This window comes from Schistocerca americana, chromosome 1 (genome assembly GCF_021461395.2).
Source record: "Schistocerca americana isolate TAMUIC-IGC-003095 chromosome 1, iqSchAmer2.1, whole genome shotgun sequence".
Lineage (NCBI taxonomy): Eukaryota > Metazoa > Arthropoda > Insecta > Orthoptera > Acrididae > Schistocerca > Schistocerca americana.
The window spans coordinates 219,560,716-219,579,306 of NC_060119.1; the positions used below are offsets into that span (position 1 = coordinate 219,560,716).

Consider the following 18,591-nt stretch of genomic DNA (forward strand, 5'->3'; position numbering starts at 1 on the left):
CGAAAGCAGACATTTGCGAGATATGCTGCTTAAACCATGTAATTAGAAACTTCCATTATTGTCCAATATGAGAAAATTAAAATTTAAGTTTCTAAGTGCTCATTATATATTTTTTTTATTTCATTCCCAAATCAGCAGTTTACCGCACTCCACCCTGTATATATAAAGTCATAACAGCAGATGATGAAGGAGATAGAAGTTGTGGTTCTAAATATTGTTCGCTATTTGGTAAGGAATGCGCTAGTTCACATTGACATTGGAATTTGTCTTGAGAAATTATATTTAAGACTTTTCATATTTTTTTCACTTCAAATGTGATGATATATTCTGATAACCACAATGTAAAGGTATGTTTTGTGTGGGTGTGTGTTTATGTGTGTGATTATGTGGATAGGTGTTCACATTCAAATTCATATGGACATCCGTAACTCCCCAAGTGTTTTAAACTGTCAATTTCTGTGTTCTTATGTTCAGAAATGGTACGCAACTTCTTGACTTCCTCAAATTCTGTCAATGCAGCAACGAGCATATGTTTTTCGTGTTCATCTTCAGAATCTGAAAGTAATACTCGTAATTCTGTTCGCTCACGCGTTTAGTACGTCAGACCATGGTAGACTGACAATATCGCAATTATTATGTGAAACTGTGGACAAAAGAATCAATAATACGCTATCCCAAGGAAACAGAGTGAGTGCTAAAACAAAATTTTACATAATGGACTTCAACATTTCCGTAAATGTGTAATTCTGAGGAAGAGTAATAAAGAAGAAATTCAGTGTCAGTTGTGCAGTTGGCAGTGAGAACATAATGATGTAGACAGTGTTATTAGACCACCTGAAAGTTAAAGGTAGGTTTTAGTGGACAATAAAACTTACCATTTCAGATACTGAGCAATTAAAACAGCGCAAAACCCGGTATTTCCAGACCACTGAAGATATTTTGCTCGAATGAAATGGCAAACACTTGTTAGCACCCACACTGGCCGAAACGGATCCAACATAGTAATTTATTTGACGATAGTGAATGGAGAACGCAGCAACAATTACTTTCAAGAAGCTTTAGTTTGCTTTCGTGACAGGTTTGTTTTATTGCAGTGTCAGAATTGGCAGCAACAGGTGGCCTGTTCCTATAATTTGTTCTACTGAACGGCGTTTCGTCTCGCTTTGGTTCTTCTGCATTTGTGGGAGGAAGGGAAAAGGTTTTGAGAAGAAGCATCATGCATGTATTACACAATCAACTGTGGCACACGAAAATTTTACATTATTCTTCATTACATATTGTAGCTTCAGGCAAGTACTTCACGCATAGTATTTATAAAAGCAAAATATCCTTCGTCCAGAAATGCAAAAGAATCAAAGTAAGACGATACACAGTTCACAACAACAAACTACAGGAGTAGTTCACACGCAGCTAACGTTTTTAACGCTGCAGTAAAACAACTGTAGCCATTTGAGCTGGATCAAGGCAGGAAATGGAGCGCATCAAAAGTGTTTGTGGATGGGTGCGTCCATCCTCAGCAACTTAACTGAATACCAGTCACGAAGGTCTACAAGATAAGGGTACAATAAGAGAGTAACATATTCATGTATTGTATCACGCAACTGAGCGGTCAGCTTTTAGGAATTGCTATTATCGCTGAAGCAATCGGTTTATGGTTATATGGTTTCTTTTTTCCTTGTGGGTTTAACCTCACAGCTAAAACTGTTCAAAATAACGGATTTCTGAAAAAACCGATTTTCGGTTTTTTATTTCAATTATTTCCTATAATAAATGTAGAAATCGAACAAAGATTGAGAAATTTTGAGTCTTTTAGTTACAAAATACTCAGAATCAAAATATTAAATTAAATAGGAAAATAAAAGAAAACTTAGTCCGGCCGCCATTTCTTGCTTTTCTCAAAAAATGTTCAAATGTGTGTGAAATCTTATGGGACATAACTGCTAAGGTCATCAGTCCCTAAGCTTACACACTACTTAACCTAAATTATCCTAAGGACAAATACACACACCCATGCCCGAGGGAGGACTCGAACCTCCGCCGGGACCAGCCGCACAGTCCATGACTGCAGCGCCCAAGACCGCTCGGCTAATCCCGCGCGGCTTGCTTTTCTCGATAAGTGTTAAGCGATTAAATATTACGAAAAATCACGTTCGTTCCGAACAGTCAGCGCTAAAGGCGAAAACTCAGGTTGAAGAACTCTATTTTTCTTGTTAATTTTTCCAGTGTTTAAGGACTACGCGCATATAAAGACATATTATGTAGGCACAGGTAGCAGATCTGCTACTTCCTATTTTTATTGTATACTATGAATTAACTGTTGTTAAGGTTTTAATTTATTATTGTTGCCATAATTTTCTTCCTCTTTTATTATTTCATAAAAATTACAGACAAATCTTTAACCTTTTAAAGCAAATGAAGCATTGTACTTCATTTCTACCTCACTTCGTAAAAATACGAGGGATGGAACTTCAATAGTGGCAACTATTTATTTACAGCTCGTACAGAATAATATGTGTTTCAAAGTTTTACTGACCTTCAAAGCAGTCACCAGCGTTGTGCATAACCCGTTGCCAGCGATGTGGAAGTCGTAGGATACTCTTAGCAGTGCCAGTTGTGTTGACAGTTCGAGCGGCGCGGTCTATTGCCCGACGAATTTGTAGCAGTTCTGATTCGAGTGCCGTGAAGTATTCCCTCAGTTTAGAAATGGAGTTGAACTCACGAGGGCTTAGGTCAGGGGAGTGCAGTAGGCGGTATAGCCCTTAGAAGCCCCATCAGACAGACAAATCAGTAACAGCTTTCACTGTACGTGCCTGAACATTGTCCTGCAAAATGATGATCAGGTCCTACAGGAAGAGTCATCACTTATGCCTCTATTCTGTTCATTTTTGGAGCACGATCTATGACCAGCTTAGAGACAGAAGTGATGACACTTTCTGTAGGACCTGACCATCATTTTGCAAGACAATGCTCAAGCACGTATAGTGAAAGCTGTTACTGATTTGTTTGACTGATAGGGCTTCTAAGTTCTATACCACCTACTGCACTCCCCTGACATAAGCCCTCGTGAGTTCAACTCGATTTCTAAACTGAGGGAATACTTCACGGCATTAGAACTGCCACAAATTCGTCGGGCAATAGACCGCGCCGCTCGAACTGTCAACACAACTGGCACTGCTAAGAGTATCCTACGACTTCCACATCGCTGGCAACGGGTTATGCACAATGCTGGTGACTGCTTTGAAGGTCAGTAAAACATTGAAACATGTATCTATTCTGTACGAGCTGTAAATAAATAGTTGCCACTTTTAAAATTCCAACCCTCGTATTTCTGGACCATGGTTGGAGCCATTTTGCAGTACGACGGATGTCCGGCGATGACAGAGAGAAGCTGTTGTACAGACCATGTGGGGACAAGTGCACGAGTAACTTGAGCCACGACAGAGACATTATTTTATCAGCAATGCTGTACCAATTCTTACGCCATGTGTTCCTTGTTCATTTCTGTCGGCATTGTTACTAAAATACACTTGTTACTTTTCCCATTTTCTAATAACACAACATTTCGAACCAACACAAATTTTACTAATAAAAATTACTCTTTCTTTAAAAAAAAAAAAAAAAAAGAAAGATTTATTTAAAAATAAAAAAATTCAGCTCTGTTGCTATGGCTAAACGATATTTCGGTTTTTATACTCGGTAATAAGTAAAAAATAAAAAAAACATTTGTTGTAACCGAGAACACAGAAACAGAGAAAATTTCGATTATTCAGAACTAAAGTACCGGTATCGATTTTAACCAGTCGGTTTCTCCCATCCCTATCAGCTTGTCCGACAGTTATGCTGAGGACGCAGGTCCACTTCCCGCTACAACGGGGGATTTTTTTCCTGTTGGGAGGTGTGGAATGGCGTCCAATCGGCCCTGTGAGCCCAACTGGGGAGCTATTTGAACGAGGGGTAGAGCTAATACCTGCAAAGTTAACAACGGCTGGAGGAGTCGTATGCTGGTCTATGCTTGTGCACGCTGCTTTCTAACTACGGGTCGCTGCAGACGACAGCACGATAGGCAACTAGTTGGCATCACGATGTCCTATGAACCTTTTAAATCCACTAGTTCATTTAAAATGTCATCAGGGCTTTGTACTGTGTGTACGTAGATTTCCATCTGTTCAAGTACGTCGGTTATTAAAGCTCTAGCTAACATGTGTAAAATTTCCATTGCTAATTCCATGTGTTCTGCGTTGAAGTTATCGTTCTTTAATGGGTTGAAGAACGTAGGCGGATTATGTTCGCGTTTCCTCGTGCGCCCCGATATATTATACTGAAGATGCGCCCTGCCTGTCCTACGTCAAATTTATTGCTATCCTGACATTCGGTTTTAAACATGCCAGGGTTTGTGTGTATTGGTAGTTTTGCTTTTTCTAAGTGAAGTCTGTGGCGGATATTGCTGTTGGTTCTACATGCGAATTGGTTACTTGTGTTCTTCATTAATGCGTTTAATTTGTCTGATAATGTGCCGCCGGCCGGAGTGGCCGCGCGGTTAAAGGCGCTTCAGTCTGGAACCGCACGACCGCTACGGTCGCAGGTTCGAATCCTGCCTCGGGCATGGATGTGTGTGATGTCCTTAGGTTGGTTAGGTTTAAGTAGTTCTAAGTTCTAGGGGACTTATGACCACAGCAGTTGAGTCCCATAGTGCTCAGAGCCATTTGAACCATTTTGATATTGTGCCTAAACCGTTACATGTACGTATGTTAGTTCAGACTTTATTGGTGTTTCTACGGCTAATTTTATGTCCTTGTGAATATTTTACTGTGTAGATGTAATTTTTATTTTGTGTATCTGTATTACTATGTCTTGGATTAAACCATTTTGTAGTGGTGTCTATCGTAAAGTGTCGGTTTTCTTTTTGTGTAGCAACTTCATTTAGTGGTGGATTTTGTATCCTGTTGATCATGCCTTGGAAGTTTGCTTACTTGGATGGCATGAATTAGCTTGTATGATGCTGTCAGTTGTTAAGTGCTTTCTGTAAATTTCGAAAATGTGTGAATAAGTGTTGTTAGTGAAGGTGATGAAGAACACAGGTATCCAGTACTCATATAGAACGAAAAGCAATATCCGCCATAGACTTCACGCTGGAAAAACAAATTTACCAATATACACAAATCCAGGGATGGAATGACAAGGTTGCAATAAAGCTTACGTAGTGTAGACGGGGCACAACTTCCGTATAAAAAATCGAGAGCACATGAGAACTACCGAAAATACACTGTCTACGTTCTTCAACCATTTAAAGAACGATAACCACAACGCAGAACGTTTTCTCTAATGACTTAATAACGAACATATTAGAAAACATAGAAATCTACATACGTACAATGCACGCTCTGATGACGTTTTAAATGAACAAACGGTTTTAAAATATATACATTTCATGCAAAATTCTATTGAATTCATAACCAAAGGTAGTGGATAGACACAAACAACAATCCTCTGAACCTAATCGGGGAGGTAAGTTTTTTCATTGTAGTACGTGGGGGACGACCAACTTCACCCTTAAGAGTTGTTGAACAAATGAAGAAAAAAGGTTCAGTTGATACTGGGTATTCAGAACGTCGATAACCAACATAAAACTTACTTCACTCGGGAAATATGCTGGTACTTACCACGAAGGTCGCCGACGCCATCGCCATCAGAATCCTTGAAAGACTTGGGGTATATCTGGTAGATTATTGCGGTTTTCCACCACTCGAGACACAGCGCTGGGCTGGCGACAGCGAGCAGAACTACGACCAGAGAGAGATGCGACATCCTCATTGTGTATGTGTGTGTTTGCGCCACGAAGTTAGCACAGGTACGGTTGCTGGTTTTCTCCGTATCTCGCAGCGAGTGACGACTTGTTGACGCGGTCTAGAGGACTGAAATCTTGATTATCTGCGGAGATGGTGTTTATCAGCGAGCATTATTTGTTTTCTAAGGGAAAACCTAGCTACCAATAATAAGTCCCCCAGGACCCTTGTGTCGCTATCTACGCTGTGTATTTGAAACAAAGTCTTTCGTTTGCTTCCTCTCAAAGAATGAGCGAAACACACTCTTGAGCAACAGCGCCTGACATCTTGTAGTGTCATAGAAGTGTTGATATTGGCATCCATACTTCTACGACTTCTGCTACCAGAGGTTACGTCAAATGTCATTGTGTTCTGATAATTCGGCCCTCAGAAAACTCGAACAGGACATCGTCAAAAAGCTACACAGGCCATCTACAGGGGGCAGTAGAAGAATGAACGGATGCACTTGATCAGACGACAGTTTCTGTATCGTTCGTCGATTGTATATCTGCCTGCTACCTGATCGACTTTGGAGTGCAAGGAACGCAGTTCCATGACGTCACAAAGTCTACCATCCTAATTAATGACGTCAACCTTTAACACTTTTTTAAATGTTTAGGATAATAAGTTGCCGTCTCTTCATCTAGGAATAGATGATGAATGCAGCTAGCCGCTAACTTTGTGTAATGTCTTGTCTGTATAGGCGTGTATCTGTTGCCTTTAAGATCCCTTCACCTTCACACATAAATCTATACAGTAAAGTAAGGGCCTCCCATTTCTTGGCTGATCTGTGATAAGAAAGGCGAAAAGTTAGACTAATGGAGGATTATTAGTATTATCTCTTTTTTCATTCGCTCTCTCTATTTCTCTCCTTTATCCATGTACAGTTTTAATATAATATTTCATTACGTGAAATGAGCCAAATAGAATCTTTGGTGGAGTCCTTCGTCTTGGTAATCAGCGGCTGGCTTGCTGTAAGAGATCTTTACATTTATTATTACTGTTAAACACTGCATTCAGTCGGGAGAATCAATCGTGTGGACAATTTGTTCCTTTTACGAAAGATTGCGAATTCCAGATGTGTACGAAGCCTTTTTGGGCGATTTAACACAGACTCAGTGATTGCAGGCTCTCTTCGACACAGCTGAAACTTCCCCACTAATTACAGGGCCAATGTGATCAACAAATGATTCAGAAAAAACTCATTCGTTCATTCACTCCAGAACAAAAAAGTCACAAACCTTACTTATGAAGGAAATTGTGTATTAAATCCATCTCCACTACGTGTCCAGATCTCCGGTGATTCCACGTCTTAATTATTTTACGTTTACAGTCTCTTTCTCTTAAAAAAAACCGCTAGCGGCACAAATGTTAATTGGCTCGCTTTAGCGAGAAGAAAAGCAGAATATGTATCTCTCAGAAACACGTCAATCCCTCAACAGATACTCCAGAAGCTGTCCTCGTTACCACTCTAACAACCATGGAGAATGCATATATGCATCTCTGTTATTTCAAAGAATAAACGTACTAGAAAATACTTTGGCGTCGACGAGCTGTCGCCGCATATATTACGAAAAAATCAGATCAGATAACTTTTCCAAAGTGTATGAATGTGGATGGTTTGATTGACAATGATTAATTGGTGTGTGGTAGAGGGTATTTTCTGTGGGGACATTACAAACCCTCTTATTACTGAGATCATGAACCTCATCGATCAAACTGATGGCTAAACACGCTTTTGACCTCCAAAGTAAGTATCTTAATGTTACTTCCATGCATAAATAGTTACAAATGGCATGATAAACACACAGTTGACATTCCCAATGCAGTCAAACTAATTTGACCAGGCATATAATTGCAGAAAATACATGTTAGCTAAAATACAATGCTAAGCAGTCAAGCTAGTGGAAGAATGTACTCGTAATTAATTCCAGTTTCTTAGGCCTATACTTGATGTAAAGCACAGCGATCCTTACATTAAATATTTCCCCATCTAAATTGTTCTATAATGCTTTCCAAGTGTTACAATGTTAATTAATTGCCTGCAAAAAGTATGTCAGCAACACAAAAAAATATAATGTTTGCACCAAGTGCTACAAAGCTATTTTCCACACAAACGCTCACAAACACAAACACACAAACCAGAATGTGTGATGTACTCATAAATGAAAAATATTTAATATTACTTTGTGCACTGTGACGACTGGTAAGAATGCTTCGTCTCAGTTTAGTAATAAGCCATGAATAAACTAAATCTTTGGAAAAGTTATGCAAAGATGTAGGTTCAAATAATGCCAAAAGAAAATCTAAGTTATTTGCAGCACCAAATCAACACACAAGTATGTTACACACTATAATGCTTTCTACTACTCCTTAAATATTTGTACATGAAATACTTAATTTTCATGCAGTTAATTCAGGCTAGTTAAACGTTTGAATGATTGAATGTATCTTGCGGTGTATTTTTAAGAGAACACAGCATTTAGATTAAATGAAGCTCACAATCATTCATGATTTTTATCATAAATATTGTACAAGTACCTCAACCATTTCTTTTTTTTTTACACGCAAAAATACTATTTTGCCTAGCTCCCATCTACTACTTGCAAAGCTGCTGTTGGTAATCAAGTGAATTTGCTGTGAAAGCAGTTTTGGGTCTGTCTTCAGAAAATACTTCTAGTTGGTGAAGCCACTTTTAAGATCAACCGTTGACAAATTTTTACATTTTCCTAGGTTATTAAATGTATCCGTTACGTTCGGTATTGTGTATGCATCCATTGTGGTTCGTGCATTCAAGTGACGACAGTCACAGCAAAACAGATGTTTTCTAGTACTGTCAACCGATTTTTTGGATACAAGGACAGTAAATTCGTCTACTACTGCCTGACTGTCTGTAAGTGTTTCGCTATACAAGTACGGTATGCTTTGCTGTAAACAGGTGGTTCTTCGCCTGTTGGTATGCGGTGTTCTGCGATAGGTGTTGCTGAGCGTGGACCATCTAAATTGAATGTCTGAACATTCTAACAACAAAGTTTCCATGGCTTCTCGTTCACTACCTTTCAAGTGACGAACTTTGTCACGTTGTACAGACGCATTGACGGTTTGTTTCATGCTCTGATCACAACATGACCCTTCGATATCCTCATCTTCAGTTACCTCTAAACTTTCTGTACGTAATCCTTTCGAGAGATTCACTTCATCTGCCCAATGTTACACGAGCTTACGGGAATCATCAGTTCCCCATTAACGATGGTTACGCGCGCAACGCTTCTTCGTGTAAAACAATACATTTCATGTAATGCTTGTAATGCTTCATTGTTCTGTAGTGGCTCAGCTACACATAATCTCTGCTGTACCAGCAGATACTTTGTCGTCCGTAATCATCATTAATGCACGTGTACGCAGTTCAGATCTGACACCTCAGCAATCGGTGTACCTTGCGACATTGAAACATTTACAGTTGTTCGACCCATTGGAAACAAGTTCTCACCAAGCTCAACGGTGAACGGTGGTAGATTAATTTTTTCGTGATGCTTGCCCAGGAAATTAAGTCCAAAATTCGCAAAATACCCCTTATCCCGCAGTTGGCAACACTTCCATACGCTCAAGATACTCTTTAGTTTCACTCCTAAAAACGACCCGTATTGTCCCCAGTGGTACCAAGTCATTGTATACCATTCCACATAAATTATACCTTGACGTCCCTAGTTTTCTCCTACCCACGAAGTCTAGACTTATAATAGATACATATGCACAAGTAAACGACTAGAAATTTACGTTCGTTAACACTTACAAAGCCCATCAAACAACAACCCGTCTCTGCCTTAGTGTCTGCCGTACTGTGACTTACCGAGAAGTTTTCCGACGAACGAAATACCCCCGTTTATGTTTAACCGTTTCCGTTGATTATTTCCTTTACTTTGCTTCTTACTCCCACACACCTTTGCCTCGTGACCAAAGCTCCCAAATCTGCAACATTGTGGTTGACTGCACTGCGCTTTCAAATGCCCTTTCTTCGCACAACGAACAATGCTTTTCAGATGCAAGAAGTCGCTTATCAGCGCGTACCCGTGCAGAAGAAGTATCTCGTGAATATCCCCGGGAATTCCTCGTAAAAACTCATCGAGTGATCTGTTTTCTAACTCCCTGCGTATGACACGATCCGCATCAGGATTTCCCGTCTACTCATATGTTTGCGTATTTATTGTATGGATTCTGTCTGAAAAAGTGACTAGAGTATCGTTTGCCTTCTGTGTCAAGCCACTCAACTTTTCCTGAAAATCCTGGCACTATTTTACGGCATCTCTGACGCAAACCTTCCGTTAACTGCACAAATGTACTTGTCTTGCTCAGTGTCTGATGATACATCACGTATTGTCTTGGTTTCACCCGTAAGGCGTAACTGGCCATTAGCAGAATAACTTCCTCTAATCAATTACACATTCTTTGAGTAGCCAATCCATCATTAATGAGTACCGTGTCCTCTCAGTTGTTTTGCCGGTGAAGTGTGTGATGAGGTTAACTACTGAAGAACCTACTGGGAAATGGATCGTTGCTACTGACGACTTTTATTCACTCTAACCCTCCTGTGAATCTCGGGCGGCCCGCAACGGTTCTATATACGCCACCAATCCCTCATGGCGTAACTTCTGTTGAGCATTTTGCTCTGAACTTGTGACGCTTGATCCGTTAAAGTGGCTGTACCACCACTAATAGTACCTGACTTTGTGCAATCTACTACTATTTATATGTACGCCAAAAATATCTGCGCCAACATAGATCGGACAGGAAAAATACGAATTGCACTGTACGAAATGAGACTCTTTTACCTCTTCTGCCTGATCATCGTCCAGCATCACTTAGTACACTCCTGTGCTGCATTACCATGACGTCTAAAAGTAGAACAAGTTACCGATACAAATTTGAAGCATGGTTCACTAGGACTTTTAAATTACAAACAGCACATCCGGCGCCAAATACGTTTCTATAAAATTGCGTCTGAAGTGTGATAAACCAACAAGCTCCGTTGGTTTTACAAAAGATGCTTTTGGCATAGCACTTCCATCAATGCACTTAAATTCTGCCATATCACAAAGAAAAAAAAATTTTTTTGTGCTATTGCGTCAGCATTTCCCCTCATACGTCCCCGCGCAACGAGCCAGGTGGCGCAGTGGTTAGCACACTGGACTCGTTATTGGGAGGACGAGGCTTGCGGTTACTGCTGCGAAGTATGGACGCTGCAGAGGCAGACCACTGCATCCGCATTCCAGGCGCTGCAATCAATCACGTCAGATGCCAAATCCTCTGATGAGGGTGTCGGACTGCGTACTTCAGACAACAGCTTACAGAGACGCCGAGCGGAGACACCCCGCATAAAGTCAGGATAGCTGTTGAGGTATCTGTGAAGGGTCTCTGACGCTAGTACAACATTGTCAAAGTTCAGTAGTTATTAACCATGTTCGCCCCTGGTTGCTGAGTGGTCTGCTCGACGGGATGTCATACCTAAAAACCCGGGTTTGATTCCCGGCTGGGTCGGAGCTTTTCTCCGCTTACGAATTGGGTGTTGTGTTGTCCTTATCATCATCATTTCATCCCCATCGACACGCAAGTCGCCGAAGTGGCGTCAACTAGAAAGACTTGCACCAGGCGAACGGTCTACCCGACGGGAGGCCCTAGCCACACGGCATTTCCATTTACACATTAACCATGTTTACAGTCGTCTTATTCCACACCGGCCTTGTAGCCGATGCCTCATTCAGCTGCGTGTTGGATTCCCGCTGAAGGTTGCCAATTCAGCTCCTCGTCTGCAGGCCCAGATGAAGGGTGAGTGACCTCGCACCGCGGGGCACTGTCGGCGTGGCTATTGTCCAGCGTGAATGATATCGTAGTAGCGGCTGGAGTGTGCCTCATCTCACTCCGAATCCTATGTAGACCATTGATGACCCACCTGGGATGTGGTGGTGTCAGAAATCGTGTGGTCGGTCGACCTCCACCCTACTGGCCAGGTAGGTTTCAGCACCTAAGTGTTGAAAAGATACGTGAACCGCACAAGGCCGTGCTGTCGGTTTCGGCGCTGAAGCACTCCACGATGTAATTTTGTCGGAAGACAGTCAGTTCCTCCGGCAGAAGTGGTAGATGACGAACAGTATGAAGTTCATCAGTCGAAGACCGTCATCTCATTCGACTGGTTCGTAGATTGTTTTGGAGTACCTGCAAATTCGCTATAGTATGCTAATCCTGAAATCGACTGCTATCACCGTGAACGCCATCGGTCCCAACGATAAACTCTTTGAGAGCTGGAGAGCTCGAGTATTTAAAGGCGCTAACGTGAGGCTATGACTCGATGCTTGGTTGCTAATGACCGCATGTGTCCTTACTCTGTTATACTCGCGTAACAGGCTCTTAACTGCTGTGTATTTTCTCTGACACTGGTTCCTATGAAATAGGTAAAGTTTCTTTTAACATCTCTTACGAGATAAGGAATATGCGCGTCGCGTTTCAGTTGTTTTTCTGTCCTGTGTTTCTTTATACTGAGCTCGCCCTCTCTCTCTCTCGGCACTGTGTTATAACGCGTTGAGGCCTGGTCCACTTGCGAAATACCGCTTATTTCCCGGTTCTCTCACTGCCTCTGGCGTGACTACTTTGCTTGTGGCAAGGTGAATGGGTTTTAACAAAATTTTCAAATTCTCATCCCCTTACTATTCTGTGCCATGACAAATAGCCCGATGAAACTTGGACCATACCTAGAAAGTACTACTGCTATAGTGTAGTACAGAAGGTTATAGAAAAAAAAAAAGTGTAGTAAGACAAACAGAAATGACACTTTCATTCATAGACACCGCGATTTGTGATGGTACCCTGGATGTTATAAATTGTTCCTAGTAGGATGTATGATCACCAAGGACGGCACTGCATGCTCTAGAACATGCTTTCTACTGGCCACTAGGTTGGCAAGGCCTTCTCCTTGCAGAGCGTTCCAGTCTTCCACAACCGCGGTCGAGAACAGCTGGATGGTCGTCGACGCATTTGCACGTGCTGCATTATGTCTCCCCACCACATGTGCTCGATGGCATTTAAGTGAGGGAATGGGCAGCCAATTCATTAGCCGAGTATTCTCTCGTTCCAATAATGTTAACCGGTGATTGTATTGTATTGAAAGGTTCAGAGGTCACTAAGTCCACGCAACATTACGCCTCCCTGGGCTAACCCTGGGCCACAGAAACGATCATGTCTGACCTTGTTCCGTGAGTATGACGTTTTCCCTCCTCTCGTCATGTGAGGGTACTCCAGCGTTGTCGACCATTGCCGTTTAGGTGGTCCCCTTGTTAAGGTGTGGGGAGGCATAATACTGCATCGGCATACTGACTTGCAGATCTTTGAACACGGTGCGCTCACCAGTCAGCATAATTGTGACATTGTATTACTTGCTAATGTGTATTTTTTTCAGGAGTGCATTCGCTCATAACCTGACTTTTACGGATGACAAGGGAGGAGAGGGTATTGAGAGAAAAGACTGGACTTCTCGTTCACCCGGTTTAAATCCCATCGAACACATGTGAGATGTCTGGGGGAGATATACCGCAGCACGCAACAGTTACTTTGCCCTGAGTTTTGCACATCACTGTAGGTAGCATAAGTTGTATAAGTAACCAGTGAAGCGTCGTCTCAAAGCTCCAGCCAAGGCTGTGATGTGTTTGGTTCAGCTAGGAAGTCAGGATAGTAGCAAGTTAAACTCACGCAATCACCAATCAATTATCAGATGGTAGGAGCACATGAAACAGCCGTACAGCCAGTATCACCAAAATGTAGCAGCAATACCCTCTTTAAAGGGAAACAGTGTTAGATTTAAAAAAATCTTTTAACTCGAGACACCTAATATACACTGGGCTTGTAAGGATTCGAGTAAAGCAGTCAGCAGTCCAAATTGTTTGACAATGACAAGATGATTTCGACTGCTGTCTGAAGAAGTTCACTCTCACTCATTTGACGACTCGCAGCACATACTAGAGCTAATATCGGTTCAGTGCCCACAAGCACATTTACATTGCACCTTTGCAATTAGTTAATCGCAATTCTGACGAGTTATGCATTATGAAGGTCCTGAATGCACACAGTCAACAAAACTAAATGGCAAGTTTGATTTTCGCCACAGTGACTGTCCAGAAGTAATTCTTATTTTCTACTGCTCGCACCTGTTGTGCCGAAGCGGCTTCTTCACGACATATCGAAATTGGCGAATTAAAGGTAGTCATCCTACTCATAGCAGCCGTTGCTTGAAGGTAAGAGATGTTGCACAGTAGAACAGTACTTAATTGCAAGAATAAAATTTTGTTGAGACCGACTTGGACGGTCAAGTGCGCACCGATGGTGCAATCATTATCAACACTCAGAAGACCTGAAGTACAAAAGGCAATGAGCTCATCGCCTCAGCGTGCCAGATTATCAGCAACACTTGATTCAGCGCTTAGAGCAGACACAATGCTCTTCCACAATGCGGCTACGTGTGGTAATTTCAGCTAGGGATGACACATGGAGGGCTTTCAGGCTGCAGATTTTACATAAAGGAGCCGTCTGAAGCCTAAAGTTAAACATTAGGTAGCCAAGAGCGTAGAAGTGCTCAGAAAATGGGAACCCATTCGGAATCCCGTGATTAACTGCTATTAAACCCTTGCTTTCCTTCGACGCATTCTCAGAACCTGGGCACTCCATCTGACTCACTGATACCAATGGTACGCCAGCTCTGTTAGTTGCAGGATGACGCGCTGAAGACGACGAAGTGTCGCCAGCTGCCGCCAGCTTCGGGTTCCCTGCTACAAGTCTGCAGTGATCCAGGTGTGGAGGGAACTTCAACTCATTCCTGAATGTCGCATATGTGGATATCTGAAAATGAGGATGAGGCCGCTGGAATGGCAAATGACCGTGGGACAATACATAGAGTATGGGAGCTGGTAGCTATTTGTTTCTAATTTACCACAGATTGCATTTCATTAGCTGCTGACTTTGATTACTTAATTTGCGTAAAACATTCAATAATAAGGACAAGAATGGTAATTATTGGGTAAAAGTATTTTCTTTAGATTGACTGAGGCGGAGTAGTAATGGAAAAGGTTTTACTTTAACTGAGATTCAGATTCACACTAAACTGACGATTTGTCTCAACATTTGAGTCCACAGAGGGCGTAAATGCAAGCAAAAATCTTTAAATTTTGTCTCTTTATGAACCTAGCTATCCTCAAACATGATTTATTGGTGGTAGAGGAGTGGAATATGAGCATTACACTCATGAATACAACAAGCATGCTACTTTACATTCACACGCATACAGTTAATGGCATATAGGGCGTGTACCACAAACTGTACAAGGTAGTGAGCAATTAAGCAAGGTTTTGAACTTGGCTATCTATGGCTAGTAAGCTCATAGTATTTAATTCTTTGCTGGCCACAACCTTATATGAAAGTACTGGTGGGACAATTTGGAACTGGTTAGATCTCCTTCGTCAATTTATATAAATCCGTCTAATATTTTCACAATAAATTCGATAGCATATGAAGGGAAGCAGTGAAATCTGTTCACACGGACGCTGATCTGATACTGGTAGAAAGAGGGGAGGTTCTATGCTCGTAATATGAAACAAAATTTATCATGGGGATTACCACACGCTTAAGCTTTGAACTTACTCCAAATTAGATGGAATATAATAGTAGTAATGATGATTCCAAAGTTTCTACATGAAGTAAGCTACGGAGAATATTTAACACCCAATTAATCCTGTGAGCTGAACAAAATCACTTGCGGTTCCTTAATCCACACGTGGGTGGACATTAAACACAAAGACCTGGTGAATACGACTAAGTGTCACCAGCCACCACCAGTCTGGGATCCATTGCTATGAGTCCACAACCATCTGCCTGTGGAGGGAACTTCAACTCTGCAAGCAGCATCCCTGCCAGTCAGACCCATGACTAACTGAAGACAAGGGCCAGGCCAAGGCCAATCTTCTGTGATGCAGGACCATCAGCCCAACTACGAGCTGTTCATCTTGCCACCAGTCCTGGGTGGTAAAAGTACTGTCTTATCGGTTATATGCTGGGACCGCCTGTTGTGCTGTCCTTGGTGTTGCTGTTGGGTCTTCTGTCTAGATGCCATCCCTACCACGAGCCACATGGATACATAGGTTTCTGGGGCGAAGCCTAAGCATAGTTTCAATCAACGAGAGTACACTGGCTTCTACAGATGTCCACAGCCAAGCCAGGCTGTGGCGGTGCACTGGCCGCTGTACCCTCCTGCAATGAGGCCTCAGGCAACGCAAGGGCCTGCACCAGCAGATCCCTCGCCCGGCGCTCACCTGGTGGCCTGGGCCTTCGTGGGATGGGAGATCAGCACTACTGCTGCTAGGCAACACAGGGAAGAAGTCAGAGTGATTGTAAGATTCTCAGATATAAATGTCTGCTGACTGACTAATGTCTCATCGCGTCCAAACACACCACAGGGTCCTATACCACAACTCCGCTCGACGATCCTACAATTACATACTAGGCCATATCTGGTGGTCTACAGTTTTATTCACAGTTTTAAGTATGTGGTTGCAATTTGCTTTTCGCTTATCACACTCTACTATTAATCGACTTAAAAGTATCTGAAAAGAGGGTTGTATGTTCAAATTGTCAACCTACAGACACACATCTAACAGACTTATATCGCATCCTCACATATATAATTGAGTACTCTGACCTCAAATCGCACATGACTTCAGTCTAAACGTCCGATTAAATGAGATTAAAGTACTCATATTACTAAAATATCTGGTTCCCTAATTTTGCTGCATAAAATTTCTGATCTGTAATGTTAAACATTGAGTGTAAAGTATACATTCTTGTCTGGGAATTTAACAGGTAGTTCGTGTGTACTCATCGTACGCAGCAAAAAGTCCACCCACGTCGTATTCTTACTTATCCGACTACATACTATTGTTACTTGCACCAAGGATCAGTAAAACTTGCAAACAACTCTAACACTAAACAAGCCGATAAAACATTCAGCAACCAACTAACTCTGAATTAATGCATCTAACCTATATCAACCAGCTCAGTTTAGTGCTGTTCAAAACTCAACAAAATTCATTGGTTGGCGAGCAATATCTGTTGTATGACTTTGTGTTTCGTTGCTTAAAAAAATCATCTTAACGATTTCTCCATTTTAACCACTAAGTTATACGAACTAGCTCAAGTATCAATAGCACCAAAAATAGCTTTATCATTCGTAGTGCTTGAAATCCTACAAAAGGTAATCCTCTAGCACCATGTGCATAGTAAAGGATTTTCTTCATTCTGTAGTTAAAAGGATCATCATATTTATTTAAACACTTTATCTCATTATTTCAAGACATATTTCCTGATGGAAAATGTCCTCCACTACCAAAGTTTGTCGTTATTTTCAGAGAAAAAAATTGACTAAATAACTAAAAGACATAACTAAATCTATTACTTGCAGATCACTACAGTTCATCTCGGATTACAAACACTGTTCAAAAAGTAGTAATCAGCACCAATATACAAACACTTTCTCTATGTAGAAATATACACAATATATACAGTAAACTGTATGGTTAAATGATGATGGCGTTCTCTTGGGTAAAATATTCCGGAGGTAAAATAGTTCCCTATTCGGATCTCCGGGCGGGGACTACTCAGGAGGACGTCGTTATCAGGAGAATGAAAACTGCCGTTCCAGGATCGGAGCGTGGAATGTCAGACCCCTTAATCGAGTAGGTAGGTTCGAAAATTTAAAAAGGGAAATGGATAGGTTAAAGATAGATATAGTAGGAATTAGTGAAGTTCGGTGGCAGGAGGAACAAGACTTTTGGTCAGGCGAATACAGGGTTATAAATACAAAATCAAATAGGGCTAATGCAGGAGTCGGTTTAATAATGAATAAAAAAATAGGAGTGCGGGTAAGCTACTACAAACAGCACAGTGAACGCATTACTGTGGCCAAGATAGACACGAAGCCCACGCCTACTACAGTAGTACAAGTTTATATGCCAACTAGCTCTGCAGATGGCGAAGAAATTGATGAAATGTATGATGAAATAAAAGAAATTATTCAGATAGTGAAGGGAGACGAAAATTTAATACTCATGGGTGACTGGAATTCGGTAGTAGGACAAGGGAGAGAAAAAAACGTAGTAGGTGAATATGTATTGGAGCTAAGAAATGAAAGAGGAAGCCGCCTGGTAGAATTTTGAACAGAACACAACTTAATCATAGCTAACACTTGGTTTAAGAATCATAAAAGAAGGTTGTATACATGGAAGAAGCCTGGAGATACTGACAGGTTTCAGATAGATTATATAACGGTAAGACAGAGATTTAGGAATCAGGTTTTAAATTGTAAGAGATTTCCAGGGGCAGAGGTGGACTCTGACCACAATCTATTGGTTATAAACTGTAGATTAAAACTGAAGAAACTGCAAAAAGGTGGGAATTTAAGGAGATGGGACCTGTATGAACTGACTAAACTAGAGGTTGTACAGAGTTTCAGGGAGAGCATAAGGGATCAATTGACAGGAATGGGGGAAAGAAATACAGTAGAAGAAGAATGGGTAGCTTTGAGAGATGAAGTAGTGAAGGCAACAGAGGATCAAGTAGGTAAAAAGACGAGGGCTAGTAGAAATCCTTGGGTAACAGAAGAAATATTGAATTTAATAGACGAAAGGAGAAAGATATAAAAATTCAGTAAATGAAGCAGGCAAAAAGGAATACAAACGTC

General features: G+C 41.4%; 1 protein-coding gene across 1 annotated transcript in view; it reads right to left on the reverse strand.

Moving 5' to 3' along the window:
* The window catches only part of LOC124620651, a 383,337-nt gene that overhangs the window by 88,448 nt on the left and 276,298 nt on the right, over positions 1–18,591 (reverse strand). The window contains exon 20 of the mRNA XM_047147087.1: positions 5,661–5,890. Within this exon, the coding sequence (XP_047003043.1) occupies positions 5,661–5,890 (230 nt within the window). The remainder of the gene's footprint in view (positions 1–5,660; positions 5,891–18,591) is intronic.